This window comes from Piliocolobus tephrosceles, chromosome 16, assembly GCF_002776525.5.
Source record: "Piliocolobus tephrosceles isolate RC106 chromosome 16, ASM277652v3, whole genome shotgun sequence".
NCBI lineage: Eukaryota > Metazoa > Chordata > Mammalia > Primates > Cercopithecidae > Piliocolobus > Piliocolobus tephrosceles.
The window spans coordinates 19,674,042-19,687,647 of NC_045449.1; the positions used below are offsets into that span (position 1 = coordinate 19,674,042).

At 56.7% G+C, this 13,606-nt stretch overlaps 2 protein-coding genes across 5 annotated transcripts in view; one reads left to right on the forward strand and one right to left on the reverse strand.

Moving 5' to 3' along the window:
* Positions 1 to 13,606, reverse strand: part of SLC5A10 (solute carrier family 5 member 10) — a 76,159-nt gene that overhangs the window by 8,297 nt on the left and 54,256 nt on the right. For 2 of the 4 annotated variants that reach the window (XM_023194821.3, XM_023194820.3), the window contains one exon: positions 297 to 404. The exons of 1 other annotated variant lie outside the window; for it this stretch is intronic. In XM_023194821.3, coding sequence (XP_023050589.1) covers positions 297 to 404 — 108 coding nt within the window. Of the gene's footprint in view, positions 1 to 296; positions 453 to 13,606 lie in introns of all 4 variants that reach the window. One more of the 4 variants, XM_023194819.3, reaches the window with a different exon arrangement.
* The window catches only part of FAM83G (family with sequence similarity 83 member G), a 35,025-nt gene continuing 29,297 nt past the window's right edge, over positions 7,879 to 13,606 (forward strand). Inside the window, exons 1-2 of the mRNA XM_023194818.2 lie at positions 7,879 to 7,964; positions 8,512 to 9,161. Of these exons, the coding sequence (XP_023050586.2) occupies positions 8,640 to 9,161 (522 nt within the window). The 5' untranslated portion in view covers positions 7,879 to 7,964; positions 8,512 to 8,639. The remainder of the gene's footprint in view (positions 7,965 to 8,511; positions 9,162 to 13,606) is intronic.

The window sequence follows — 13,606 nt, forward strand, 5'->3', positions numbered from 1 at the left end:
AAAAAAAAAAAAAAAAAAAAAAAAATTGGGTTGATACTAACAGCACTAGGGGTTCCCGAGAAGAGGAGGCCAGTGCATCACCTGGGAAGCCCTGGGGATGGTGGTGGCATGCAGTGGGTGTTCGAGTGTTTTCTATTGTGAATGCTTCTGTTCTCCTCTCCTAGGAGCAGCACAGCCCACCTGGATGTCACCCAGCATTACACTGGATCCACAGTGGCCTCCACAGTCCCCACACTCATTGGGCCCCAGGTCACACCCCACGCCCTCCACCTGGACCCCCACCCACACAGCCTCACCGATGGGCATCAGTTCCATGACCAGCTTGGGGTAGGCGATGTTGGAGCAGCCGACCTCGGCCCCGCAGGCCCGCAGGCACTCGGATGGCACCACGCAGCCCACGTCATCTGTTTGAGAGAGGGGCACTTGGTGTCTCTCCCCATAGACATGGGCACCTGGGGTGGGCAAGACAGGGCTGGGGGCAGGAGCCTGGCCCAGACCTGCTCTGTCAATGCGTCTGACCTGTTACCATTTGGCCCTGGGCCTCAGTTTCACAGGGGAGTTTCACTGTTTCACCGTTTGATCCAGTTGCCCTACCCTACCATCTCTACCCCCATTAACTTTTCAGGAGCCATGGGGAGGGCATGGCCTCTGAAAATCCTTTTCCCTGCTGTTCTCCATCATAACGCTTCTCCCTGATCCCACTTCCCCTTGGCCAGGGGGCTCACCTGCCATTGGCTCTGCTGTGTGCAGTCCGCCATTAGAGTCTACCTGGGGCCTGAGCCTCCCTTGCCCCCCTCGTCCCCAGCCATTCTTCCCAAAGGGGGAAATGGAGGCTAGAGAGGAGAGAGAGAGAGCCCTGAAGGATAAGCCCTGCCCCAGGCCCTCAGCCTATCCCCTGGGCTTTGTGTTCACTCAGCAACAAGTTGACAAGTGGCGTCCGTCCATGGGCAGCCGGCTTGAGTGTGCTGTCACACAGCTGCAGCTCAGGCAGCAGGGCTGTGGTTAAAGCTCAGGGACTGGCAAGGCCTGCCTGCTCCAGCTTCCTGGCTTAGGACGTGGGGTCAGAGCCCATCCATACCTCTGTCTCCAACCCTGGGGTCCAAGCTTTAGGCCAGGCTATTTCCTGCTGCAGATTGCTGAGCCGATGCCCAGGACTCTCCAGCCGCTCAGCCTCTCAACAGTCTGGAAGACCCTGGGTGATCCAGACCCTCAGCCCCTCCCGGCAAGTCCCTCCTCGCTCCCACCTGAGGCCTGCCCCAGGCCTCCCCTGAGGACTGCCTCCTTCCCGAATTCGGGTCTGTCCTCCCCACCCCATTCTCCATCTGTCCCTTGCCCCACATCGCTTTCCCTCATCCCTTGTCATCCCTGGGAGGACTTGGACATGTTTATTCGGTTCTTGCCACTTCCCTGTGGCAGGCGAGTCCTGAGAGGATGGGATTTGCCTCCTGCTATCTCCCCCATGGCTGGGGTGTTGCACACGGCTCGTCTGTTGAATGAATGAAGGACTCACGAATTTCCCAGGCTCAGGCCAGATCCCAACTGAACCCTAAATCCAGGCATCCCTCGGCCTCCTGCGGGGCAGAACCCCAACCCTCATCCATAGCCTTGAGGTGTGGGGCTCCCCTCACTGCTCCGCTCAGTGAGATTTTGCTGGTGTTGGCAGTCGCAGGCCCGACTTTGGTCTAGTGATGTAGGGATGGAGAGAGTTGACCCACATTCACTGTTTCCTTCCATAAAAGACTTTCTAGAAACCTTTGGCCCCTGCTCCCGGAGGCTTTCAGCAGGGCCCAGAGTGCAGAGCTAACCGGGAGATGATGATTATGGGGGAGTTCAGAAACAAGTTGACTGACAGCGCTGCGGTGGCCTGTTAGGGGCAAGCAGAGTTGCAACACAGCAGCTGCAGGGGCGGCCGGCATTGGCACTTCTGTCTTAGTGCTCCCTGTGTAGGCTGCACCCTCCAAAGCCCCTTTCTGATATGTCCCTTCTTAGATGCCCAGCCCATGGGGAAGGGCGGGCCTCAGACCTCTTCCTCCAGGCCAGCTGGGCTGGGGCAGTGTCCTCTACCCTGGCACCCTTGACTGTGTCTCAGTCTCCAGCCCAGCCTGTTTGAGCTCCAGGCTTCCTGGACACCAGGTTCCTGTCATCCCCCAGGCACCTCCTTGGCTCCTCCCATCAGCCCCCAGGCCCATGGCTTCTTCGCCCTCCCATCTGCGGCCCACCCTGCCCAATCCCAAGCTCCTCCCCAGCCTCCTGTCCATCCTCTCCACACTTTGGAATCACAGCTCTCAGCATATCACTTATTTCTTAGGAACCTCCACCCTATCTCCACCTCTCAGCCCATGGCATCCTGAGGGGGAAAAAAAAAAATCCTTTCTATGGCGTTCGAGGCCCTTGACAATTGGTCCCAGAACCTCCCATCCCAGTACCGTGCACCAGCCACCCTGACCTGCTTGCATTTTCTCACACACACCCAACACTTGGATGCCTTCATGCCTTTGCAGACACAGTCCCTCCTCCCAGGGCACCACCGTCTGTCTAACACCCCCCCCCCCCCCTGTTTACCTCCTGCTTCAAGGCTCATTGCAAAGGGCTTGTCCTCTGAGGCCTTCCCTGACTCTCCCACCCCCCCCAGGCAGTAGCAGCTTCCTCCCATAGGGCTCCTAAGGCCAAAGATTGAATCACGGTTGTTTGTTTACATAGTCTACCTTCCCCACCAGGACTGAAGCTCCCCAAGGGCAGACACTGGGTTTGAATCATCTCCAAGTCCCAGGTATGGCCCAGAAGAGACTTTCTGGGAACACTAGTTGAATGAATGAATAAACTGCATGGTGGGGAGGAGGGAGGAAAGGTACAGGAGGAGAGGAGGAGTGGGAGGAGGGATCCCGGAAAGAGCACTGTTTGATCCAGCTGCCCCGTCCTACCACCTCTACCCCCATTAGTTTTTCAGGACCAGAAAGGACATAACTTGCCTGGAGGATACAGTCAGATCCAAGACAGAGCCAGGGACCCCATGGCAGAACTCTGAGGCCACTGGGGTCCAGGATTCAGAGGACAAGTGATGGGCCACTGCTGATGGGCTTTGAGCCTAGGCAGGCGGATTGGCACTCAGAGGACCCAGCCCTCCTGGGAGGGATAGGTGAGGTGTCGCAGCCATATAATGGTTCAGAAAGCCGGAGTCAGGAGATTCTTCGTGAATTTCTTCAGCCCATTCCAGGCTCTCGGCATGGGAAACCGCCCTGAGTACCGCTGGTTTGACTAAGTGTTTGTGCTGAGCAGCAAGAAAGAACAACTTCTTTGTGAGAACAGTGGCAGTGGTGTCACCATTGAAACAGTCCCCCGGGACTCCAGAGTAAGCAGCCCCGGGGAGGCGGAGCGGGGGGCAGTGAGAGTTGGGGAGCTGGCAGGGGTCTACGGGTTTGCCAGGGTGCTGGCTTCTGCAGGTCTAGGAGTTCCCCACTGGGCCCCACTTTTGCATCAGCCCTCTGTCTAGCCAGGGCCCACACCAGAAGCCGGGGGTTGCCCCTCCTCGTCCCTTTGTCTTCCCTCCCCATGGCCAATGCCCAGTCCTGTTTCATTATTGCACTACCTCCTCGCTGTGCCTCCTAATCCACTCCCACTGCAAGCAAGCAAAGGGAATTTCTTAAACCCACCAATCCGCCCACACTCCTCCCTGCTCACATCCGCTCTGTGCCTCTCCAGCCACTGCAGGAGGATCACAGGCTCTAATCAAGGCCCTCCCACACCCCTTGCTATGGCCACCTCGCTCAGCCACCCTCTCCTTGACTAATTTCACCCAGACTTCTGGCACCCCAGGCTCTCCTGGACACCTCTGGGTCTCTGTGTTTGCTGTTCCTTCTTCCCGGAACACCCTTCCCACCTTCTGCCCTTCCCTGGGCTTATCCCAGGGAACTTACACTCATTCTTCTCAATTCACTATGGACGTCTGAGCCCTTCAGGCTTTGGGGCTATATCCTCCAGGGCACCAATAACTCTATGCCCTGTGACTGTCCTGCCTCCCACCCAGACTATGACTATGGGGCCTTAGGGAAAAGTCTGGGTCTCAACAGTGCTTAGCACAAGCAAACATACGATAACTTCTGCCACTGTCTGTTGACTGAGTGAATGATTTTCTCCCAAGGAGGTCACTGGACAGAGTCCCTTGAGGGGTAATCAAGGTGTTCTCTACTCCCTAACTAGGCCCGGCCCATTCTCGGTAGCCAGTCCAGACACTGCTATTACAGGAGGGAGCAGGAGAAAGGCTCCCAGACCTGAGTTCAAATCCAGTTATCAGCCAGGCAGAGTGGCTTACATCTGTAATCCCAACACTTTGGGAGGCAGAGGCAGGAGGATTGTTTGAGGCTGGGAGTTCAAGACCAACCTGACCAATATAGGGAGACCCCATTTCAATTAAAAAACAAAGCCTGGTGAAAGCATGTCTTTCCCCAAAAAATTAAAATTAGCGAGGTGGTTCGTGCCTGTAGTCTCAGCTACTCATGAGGCTGAGGTGGGAGGATTGCTTGAGTATGAGAGGTCCAGGCGGAAGTGAACCGTGATTGCACCACTGCACTCCAGCCTGGGGGTGACAGAGCAAGACCCTGTCTCAATCAAACAAACAAAAACGACAACAAAACAAACTCAGCTCTCCCAATCCCTTGCTGTATGATCTTGAGTGATTAAGATCTCTGAGACTGGCCAGGCACGGTGGCTCATGTCTGTAATCCTAGCACTTTGGGAGGCGGAGGTGGATGAATCACTTGAGGCCAGGAGTTTGAGACCAGCCTGGGCAAGATGGCGAAACCCTGCCTGTACCAAAAAATACAAATATTAGCCAGGTGCAGTGGTGCGTACCTGTAGTCCCAGCAACTTGGGAGGCTATGGCACGAGAATCGCTGAACCTGGGAGATGGAAGTTGCAGTGAGCCAAGATTAGGCCACCGAACTCCAGCCTGGAAGAAAGAGAAAGACCCAACCAAAAAAAAAAAAAAAAAAAAATCTGTGAGGCTGTCTCCTCCTCTGTAAAAACTCTTCTGAGAACATCTATAGGTCAAAAACCTACCCTCAATCTAAACTTCACACCTTATACAAAAATTAACTCAAAATAGATCACAGATTTAAATGTAAAATGTTAAAAAAAACTATCAAACTTTTGGGGAAAATAATAGGGGAAAATCTTTAGGACCTAAGTCTAGGCTGTAAAAGTTGATCATACATATTGGGTCATTCTTGTCTACAAAACTAAAACAGAGGTAAGAGGCCAGTGGGGGAAAGCACCCAGGGTACATAACATTATTCCAAAAATGCAATTCCCTGTGAGTCTGGCTGGTGAAAGAAACGTCCTGTTACAACCTGAAACCAGTTTTATCTATAGCTGCTGAGATAACTTGCTACAAATCTAGGACTAATTTTGCTTACCACTGTCACTCACCAATCAGAACTCTCCAGGTCCCCAAACCCTTACTAGTGCCAAGGAACTTTCTCAAAGAGCACTAAGTAACATTTCTGCTTTTTAGAAAACCTCTGACCTTTTTTGTGTTCTCCAGACACATCAAAGACCACCCAGTCTTTGTGCATGCCCTGAATTGCAATTTTTCTTCCCAAATAAAACGTTAAATGTAGAGATTCGTCTCTACATTTTCATTTTGACTTTAACAAAGTGAATAGTTCTTAGACTTGACACCAAAACGTGATGCATAAAAGGAAAAATTGATAAACTGGACCTCATCAACATTTAAAACTTTAGCTCTGTGTAAGACACCTGCAAAGAGGATGAAAAGGCAAGCTACTAACTGGGAGAAAATATTTGCAGAGCACATACCCAACAAAGGTCCTGTATCTAGAATATATAAAGAACTTTTGAAACTCAACAGTATAAGCCTGGGCAACATAGCGAGACCATGATTCTACTGAAAATAAAAGACAATTAGCCAGGCATGGTGGTGCACACCTGTAGTCACAGCTACTCAGGAGGCTGAAGTGGGAGGACGGCTTGAGCCCAGGAGTTTGAGGTTACAGTGAGCTATCACCATGCCACTGCACTCCAGCCTGGATAACAGAGCAAGAGCCTATCTTTAATAAAACAAAAAAGTAAAATAGTTAAAACTCAAGAGCTAAAAAGTAGACAATCCAATTAGAAAATGGGCAAAAGTGGCTGGGCGCGGTGGCTCACGCCTGTAATCCCAGCACTTTGGGAGGCCAAGGCGGGCGGATCACGAGGTCAGGAGATCGAGACCATCCTGGTGAACACGGTGAAACCCCGTCTCTACTAAAAATACAAAAAAATTAGCCGGGCGTGGTGGCAGGTGCCTGTAGTCCCAGCTACTCAGGACCCTGAGGCAGGAGTACTGCTTGAGCCCAGGAGTTCAAGGCTGCATTGAGCAATGATTATACGTACCACTGCACTGCAGCCTAGGTGACAGAGCAAGATCCTGTCCCAAAACAAACAAAAAACTGGTGAAATCTAAATAAACTCTGTGGATTGCACCAGTGTCAATTTTCTGGCTGTGATATTATTGTATTATAGTTATGCAAAACGTCGCTACTGGGGAAAACTGGGTGCATACAACCTTCCTGTTCATCAACTGCAGAAGTGTGGGGGTGGTGGAGGGGAGGGTGAGGCCTTGGACTCCCTTCCTGAACTCCCCAGCCTCTGTGCATTGGTAAGAACACAGGGAGAAGCTGAGGCGGCTCAGAGAGGGTTTTGCAGGGGATCCACAGTGGCAGACGGGCTATAAATGGGTCTTCAGGACCCTCAAAGCAGGGCTCCCCCACTGGGACCACCTCCCCTCTCTGGCCCTGGGGCAGGGGAGGGATGCAAATATGTGTGCTTGTCCCCCCAGGGCCACTAAGTTCAGTAGCATAAAGCCCTTGGGGGGCTGTATGGCAGAGTGTAGGACTTCAGGCTTGAGGGGTCAGTGATGGGGACCACAAGGATGCTGGGCCTAGGAGGCCAGTTGTTGCCCATGGCAGTGGACTCAGAGGCAAGGAGTCCTGATGGGCCATGAATGGTGGAGAAGGCCTTGGAGGAGGGGGGTTTGAGAGCACAAGGCCTAGCGATGTCACCAGCCTACGGAAGGAGCATCCTTAAGGGCCCCAAACCAGCCCCATCCAGATCCAGAGCAAGTATGGGGGATGGGAGGAAGGGCTGGGCCTGGTGCCTGGCAGACTGGCTGCGGCACGCGATGGGGTGGGGGCTGTTTGTTGGGCCAGGTTTAATGGGCTTTGCTGTCCCACTCTCAAAGCCTGCCTTCAGATGTGGTCTCCACGCTCCCCATAACCAGGGTCCCAACCCCAGGGGACGCTCAGCAGAGAGCTGGGCCTGACCCCAGCCCACAGCTGCCCTCTTGGCCCCTCCCTGCCCTAGGGTTCAGGTCGGGTGCTGCCCGCCACGCAGAAGCAGTCCGGGGACCCCTCCCTGAGGGGATCAGGGCTCAGGACTGAGAACTGGGTACCTGCTCAGGAAAGCCCAGAGGTTGGGTCAGTCAGTGATCTATCCCTGCCTGGGGGCTCCCAGTCCAGTACCCTAAACCTATTTCCACAACTGGACAGCTGGGTATCTACACAGCCGCACGGACTTCCCGCCACACCGGCGACACTGGACACAGCCAGGGTTGATCCAGGATCACCAACAGACCCTGGGGGCACAGGGGGTGCCAAGGCTGTTGACCCGCTGTGTGACCTCAGGAAGGACACTGTCCCTCTCTGGGCTGAGTGTTCCAGGAGCTCTTGGGCTTAGGCCTCTGAGTTTTTCGGAATTCGGGCACCAGGGGACAGTGGGCAGTGCGCCCGCCCCAGGTCTGTCTGCCTGTGGAGGGGTGAATCAGCTTCCGGCCCCGCCCCGGGCGGCACGTGACCGCAGGTGGCGACGGTGGGGTGGGCGGGGCGGCCCTGAGTCACCGGTGCTCCCCCTCCCGGCCTCGCGCTGCCGCCGCAGCCGCGTGTGCGCCGCGCTCCGCCCGTGCCCACTCGGTAAGCAAGTCACAGCGGCGCCCCCGGGATCCCACGTCTCGAGGGGCGCCGCCGCCCCACAACCGCACTTCTGGGTCTCCTGGACCCCTTCCAGAGCCCTGGCCTCTTCAGGGCAGGCCTCCTGGGTTGCCGGCACCTGGGAATTTTAAGACCCCTCCCTTACCCGGAAGCCCTCGGTTTGCGGGGCGCCGCTGTGCCGGGGCCGCCTCCCACTCTAAGAAGCTACTGGGAAGTTCCCCGGCTGCCCTAGTTTCCCTCAGAAGTTGCCAGGACTTCAGGCAGCTCCGGAAATCTGGGATGTGGGTTCCCTGTCCCCTGCACATAGAGGCACGCTGAGCCCTGGGACGTGGCCCACGGCTCCCTCCCTGCTGTTACGATCCCTTACTTTCTCCCCATCCTAGTCCAGTGCCCCCACCTCATCTTCCCAGTCCCAGCGGCAGCCCCGTCCTTCCCACGCCCACCTGAGCTCCTGGCCCCGCCCCCCGCTGCCCCTTCCCGCGCGGCCCGCCCTCGGCGCCGAGCCGGGCTCATCAGGTCTTTCTCGCAGGTTGCTCATGGGCAGAGGAGCAGAGGCCGCGGAGAGGCCCCAGAGCGCGCGGTGCCCCAGCCGGGCCGGAGCTAGGAGCCGGACCTTGCCCACCCACCCGCGGCAGCAGTGCCTGGGCAGGCGGCACCATGGCCTTCTCCCAGGTGCAGTGTCTGGACGACAACCATGTGAACTGGCGCTCCAGCGAGTCCAAGCCCGAGTTCTTCTACAGCGAGGAGCAGCGGCTGGCGCTGGAGGCCCTGGTGGCCCGCGGCCGGGACGCCTTCTACGAGGTGCTCAAGCGGGAGAACATCCGAGACTTCCTCTCGGAGCTGGAGCTCAAGCGCATCCTGGAGACCATCGAGGTGTACGACCCGGGCTCTGAGGACCCTCGGGGCACGGACCCCTCCCAGGGGCCCGAGGACCACCGGATCGGCGACGGAGAGGAAGCCAGCGGGGCGGATGGGGTCCCCACCGAGGCTGAGCCGTTGCCCTCCCTGGAGTACTGGCCCCAGAAGTCGGACCGCTCCATCCCGCAGCTGGACCTGGGCTGGCCCGACACCATCGCCTACCGCGGCGTGACCCGGGCCAGCGTCTACATGCAGCCCCCCATAGACGGGCAGGCCCACATCAAAGAGGTGGTGCGGAAGATGATCAGCCAGGCACAGAAGGTGAGGCAGCGTGGGGACTCCGGGAGCCAAGGCCCAACCAGCGACCGGACCCCTCAATACAGGCTCACTCAGAGCCCCAAACGGGAGCCCAACATGGGCTTCTAGGGATGTCTGCTGTTTCCTGGCTGCCTCCTAGGTGGAGGTTTCCTTCCTACCTTTGTGGGGATCCGCAGTTTCTTTGCAGGATAGGGTTCCCAGGTCCTAGCAGGTGACAGTGGGCCGCCCTGTCTCAAAGGGCCTCTCTGTATTGTTGCGGGGTGTTTCTGGTTCTCCAGAAGAAGGCACCAAGATGGGGTGGAGTGGGGAGGGGAGGAATCCCCAGGGCTTCCTCTCACTTTCCCTTAGAGTGGCTCTGATTCACTGTGAAGGCACCCACACATGGTGAGCTCTCTGGTGGGGAGAGCTTTTGTTGCGGGGTGAGGGGATAGGCATGGTCCAAGTCCATCTGAGACTGGCCTGGAGGTCCTGGTTCCACACTGCCTGTTTCCTAGCTGTGCTGAGCAACTGGGAGCAGATTGCCACCCTCTCTGAGTCTCTTTGTGAGCTTTGCAATGGTGGAAACTTTCCAGGCCAGGATGCACCGTTGAGGGAGGTGCAGCTGTGGAAGTGGAGTGAGTCCACCTGAGCATTGTCCACCTGAATTTTGCCACCGGAAGGGACCTCAAGCCTTCTTTGGCCCTCCCATTCTCCACCCCTTTTGGGCTATGCAGTGCCTTAGCTGTGGGGGGCCATTCTTGGCTGACACACCGTCACACATTCTGAGAAGGGGTGCTTGCCACTTGCAGAGACAGCTAGGCCACTGCTGGACAGCTGTGACCATGAGCAGGTGCTAATGCCTGCTGCACGTAAGTACCTTCTCATCGTTTCCAAGCACATCTTGACTTGATAGATAAAGCTTACCTAGTGAGCTGTGTTGAGAAGGGGATTCTGAAGTCAGGTCTGGGCCTCAGGTTGTGGGATGAGGTCTTCCTAGCTGGGTCTAATCCCTTTATACTTCCAGTCCCAGAGCAGAGCAGCCAATTGCACAAGACCAGAATGCTGGCTTCAGGGACCATCCTGGCTCACTGACGGGGCCTTGGGGAAGTTTGTGGGCAGAGAAACCAGAAGTGGGTCAAGAACTGATGAGGTGACCCCGGTGGCTCCTGGTCCTGGCTCCAGTTTCCAGGAAGGTGGAGTCCCTGCCCAACAAGGGGACCAGCTGGGTCAGCTAGCTGGGTCGGGGTGCCTGGACCCCAGCCTGACTGCTCTCAATTCACTAACTGACCCTGGGCAGCTTTGAAGCTTCGGGATTTTGGTCTATAAGATGGAGGTGGTGTGGATAAAAGCTGCATCTTTGGCATTGTGAAGATGGAATATCGGGTGACAAAAGTAAGGAAGGAGTTAGAGGAAGAGGAGAAGGAGGGGGAGGAGGAAGGGATCTTCACAGTTTGCAGGCTGAGAGACCCGCCCCACACCTGCCATGGTGTGTGGGAAGTGCTGCTGACTTCTGTGACTGGTGGAGATGACTGGCTGGAGGCTAGAGAACCCAGTCCCCACAGAGAGCCTGCTGGGATCCCATTACCCAGCCTCCACTTCCATCTTGAAAATGGGGAAACTGAGGCCCTGGGTAGGGGGACTTGCTGTGCCAAGATTCCCTCTCCTCTGTGCCTCCCCTCCTGGTCAGAGACAGGAAGGAGGCAGATGGGAACGGCCAGAGGGTCTGCTCTCTCACAGACAGACAGATCCCCCACCCAGCGATGGGCCAGATAGGGGCTCACAGGGCCAGGGCTTCCCCTGCTGACTCCAGGTTCCTCCCTGAGTCTCTGGCTACAGCTGTGACCCAGCCACTCCATACAGTCTCATGGGCCACCTGGAGCTTCCTTTGCTTCCCACAACAGCCCCACAAGGTAATTAGTGTCACCTAAGGTGACATTGCCTTCCTTTACTTCCCACAAGGTTATTGCTGTCACCTGTCTAAGGTGACATAGCCAGGAGGAAGCTGGTCTCCAGTTTGGGTGCCAGTCTGTCTACACGGCCCCACAGTGAGTGATGTCCTCCAGCCTCAGACAGATGGGCCCTGCTCTCTGCTTTTCCAGCCCTCAGGATGGGGCACTCACTGCTGAGACTGCTCCCCACTCTCAGACCTCAGGGAGTCCTCAAGCGTCCCACAGTGGGGGCCTCAGAGGCAGTAGAGACTCATCTGACAGACAAGGACACTGAGGCACAGAGAAGGACAGGGATTTGTTCATGACTCCACAGCATTGTGGTGAGCCAAGCCCCTGCTTTCTGCCTGGGCACATCCTTCCCTGCCCCATCTGTCCTGGGACCCGTGGCCAGCGTGGCATATGTGGGCGGGGATAATAACAATAGCAAGTGCTGATTGAGTGTGAGGCACTTTATAATCTCAGCTAGTGTTATCTATCCCATTTTTCAGATGTAGAAACTTGTTAGTCCCTGCCCAAGGTCACCTAGCTAGTTCTCTGGCGGAGGGGTGGGGACCAGGCCTGTGTTTCCCTCAAACTCTAGGCTACCCCTTATGCCCTAGCCCTGGCAGGACAGAGTGATAGGCAGGGGCTGGGAGGGGCAGCTCATCCAGGCCACTGCAGTCCTCTAGCTATCCTGCCCCGGCTGCTTCCCAGGCTCACGGGGGCAGGGCCGGCACGTTGACGGATGCTGACGATGCTCTTTGTCTGCCCGCCTGCCGGGTGCGCTCCCTGCCTTATCTCTCCCCATGAATCACCTTTCCTGCCCCTGCTTCCGCCTCTCCTTCTCACTGTGGTATCGTGTGGGGAGAACTCTGCCTGCCCCCTGCCTGGGTTGGGGATCCCTCTGCCTGGGCCGCCTCGCCGCACACTGGCCCCTTCCCACCCGGGGCTTCAGGCTGGGGCTGCTGGGGCTGAGTCAGGACAGCCCAGCCTGCCGCCTCCTCACTCACCTTACCTGTTGTCAGCACAACAGGCAGACCCTGGGGCAGGGAAGTGACACAGCACTCAGGGGAGCGGCTGTGTTCCCGTCGGGACTGCTGTCAGTCCCCCCTTCCTGCCCCCCCGGTCCCAAATGATTAGAATGGAACTAGTGGACAGCAGGACTAGGAGCCAAAAGTCCGTGCTCTGCCTCCGCCTGACTGTGTGACCTGGAGCAAGCCCCAGATCCTCTCCAAGCCCCGGCCATCCCATCTGTAAAATGGGTACAGGTCTTGAAGACTGTTAGGGGCCCCTTCAGCCCTGATACCTTGCTGCCCTGCGATCCTAGACTCCCCTGGGACAAGAGGCAGGTGGGTCCCGGCTCTCACTCCCAGCACCTTGTGCCCTCCGAGCCTAACCTCCAGCCCTAGTGGGCTCCAACTCCAAGATGGAAGGTCACTGCCTGCCCCTCCCCCAGCCCCAGGTGCCATGATTTATCTGGGAAAAAACCTGCTGTGGGGTTCCAACTGCATACCAGAGGACGGGCCTGTAGGATCACGCCTGGGAGGGGCGAGCCCCGGCCTCGCTCGGCTGCAGCCTGAGAAGGGGTGAGGCTGGGCTGGGTTGGGGCTCCCTCAACGAGAGCTGGATGTAGATGTTCCAGCTGGTTCCTCCAGCAGGTGCTGAGCCCCCCTCAACATGACACGGCATGGGGGCCCTAGCAGGATCGCTCACCAGCCCCGGGGTGAAGCCCCAGGAGCAGGGATGGATCACACCTTCCTTATTTCACAGCTGAGGAAACTGAGGGAGGGTGAGGCACCAGTGGCCAGGGCCAGAACGCTGATCTCTGCATGCCAGGCCAGGGCTTGGGAACAGACCCAGAGAAATAAAGTCGAACCTAGGTTTCAAGATGCCTGATTCACCCCACCTTTTTCTGTCAGGCCCCTGTCTTCACACGCTGAAGTCCTGGCCCACAGCTTGGCTCTGGGAGAATAGAAGCAGCTTAATGAGGTGCTTACTAAATGCCAACCCCGTGCCAGGTGCTGAGCGGGCACTTTACCGTGCTGTGTAATCCTCCCCACAACTCTGGAAAGTAGGTGTTGTCTCCATTGTGCAGATGAGGAAACTGAGGCTTGGTGGGGCTCGGAGGTGGCAAATAACTTGCCTGAGGTCACAGAACTGATATCTGGAGGGACTGGGCCCAGACCCCTAGTCTGCAGGCCCTGAGCACACCCCATTCCCTGGAGAAGCAGTGTCACTGTTTCTTCTGAGCCCTACCCCTGCATGGGAGCACCAGAGCCTCGCTGCTGGATCCTGCTGTTTACTGATTCAGGACAGTAAAAGTGTTTTTTTTTTTTTTTTCCTTTTTGAGACAGAGTCTTGCTCTGTCACCCAGGCTGGAGGGCAATGGTGCGATCTCTGCTCACTGCAACCTCTGCGTCCTGAGTTCAAGCAATTCTCCTGCCTCAGCCTCCTGAGTAGCTGGGATTGCAGGCGTGCGCCACCATGCCCAGCTAATTTTTGCATTTTTAATAGAGACGGGGTTTCACCATATTGGTCAGG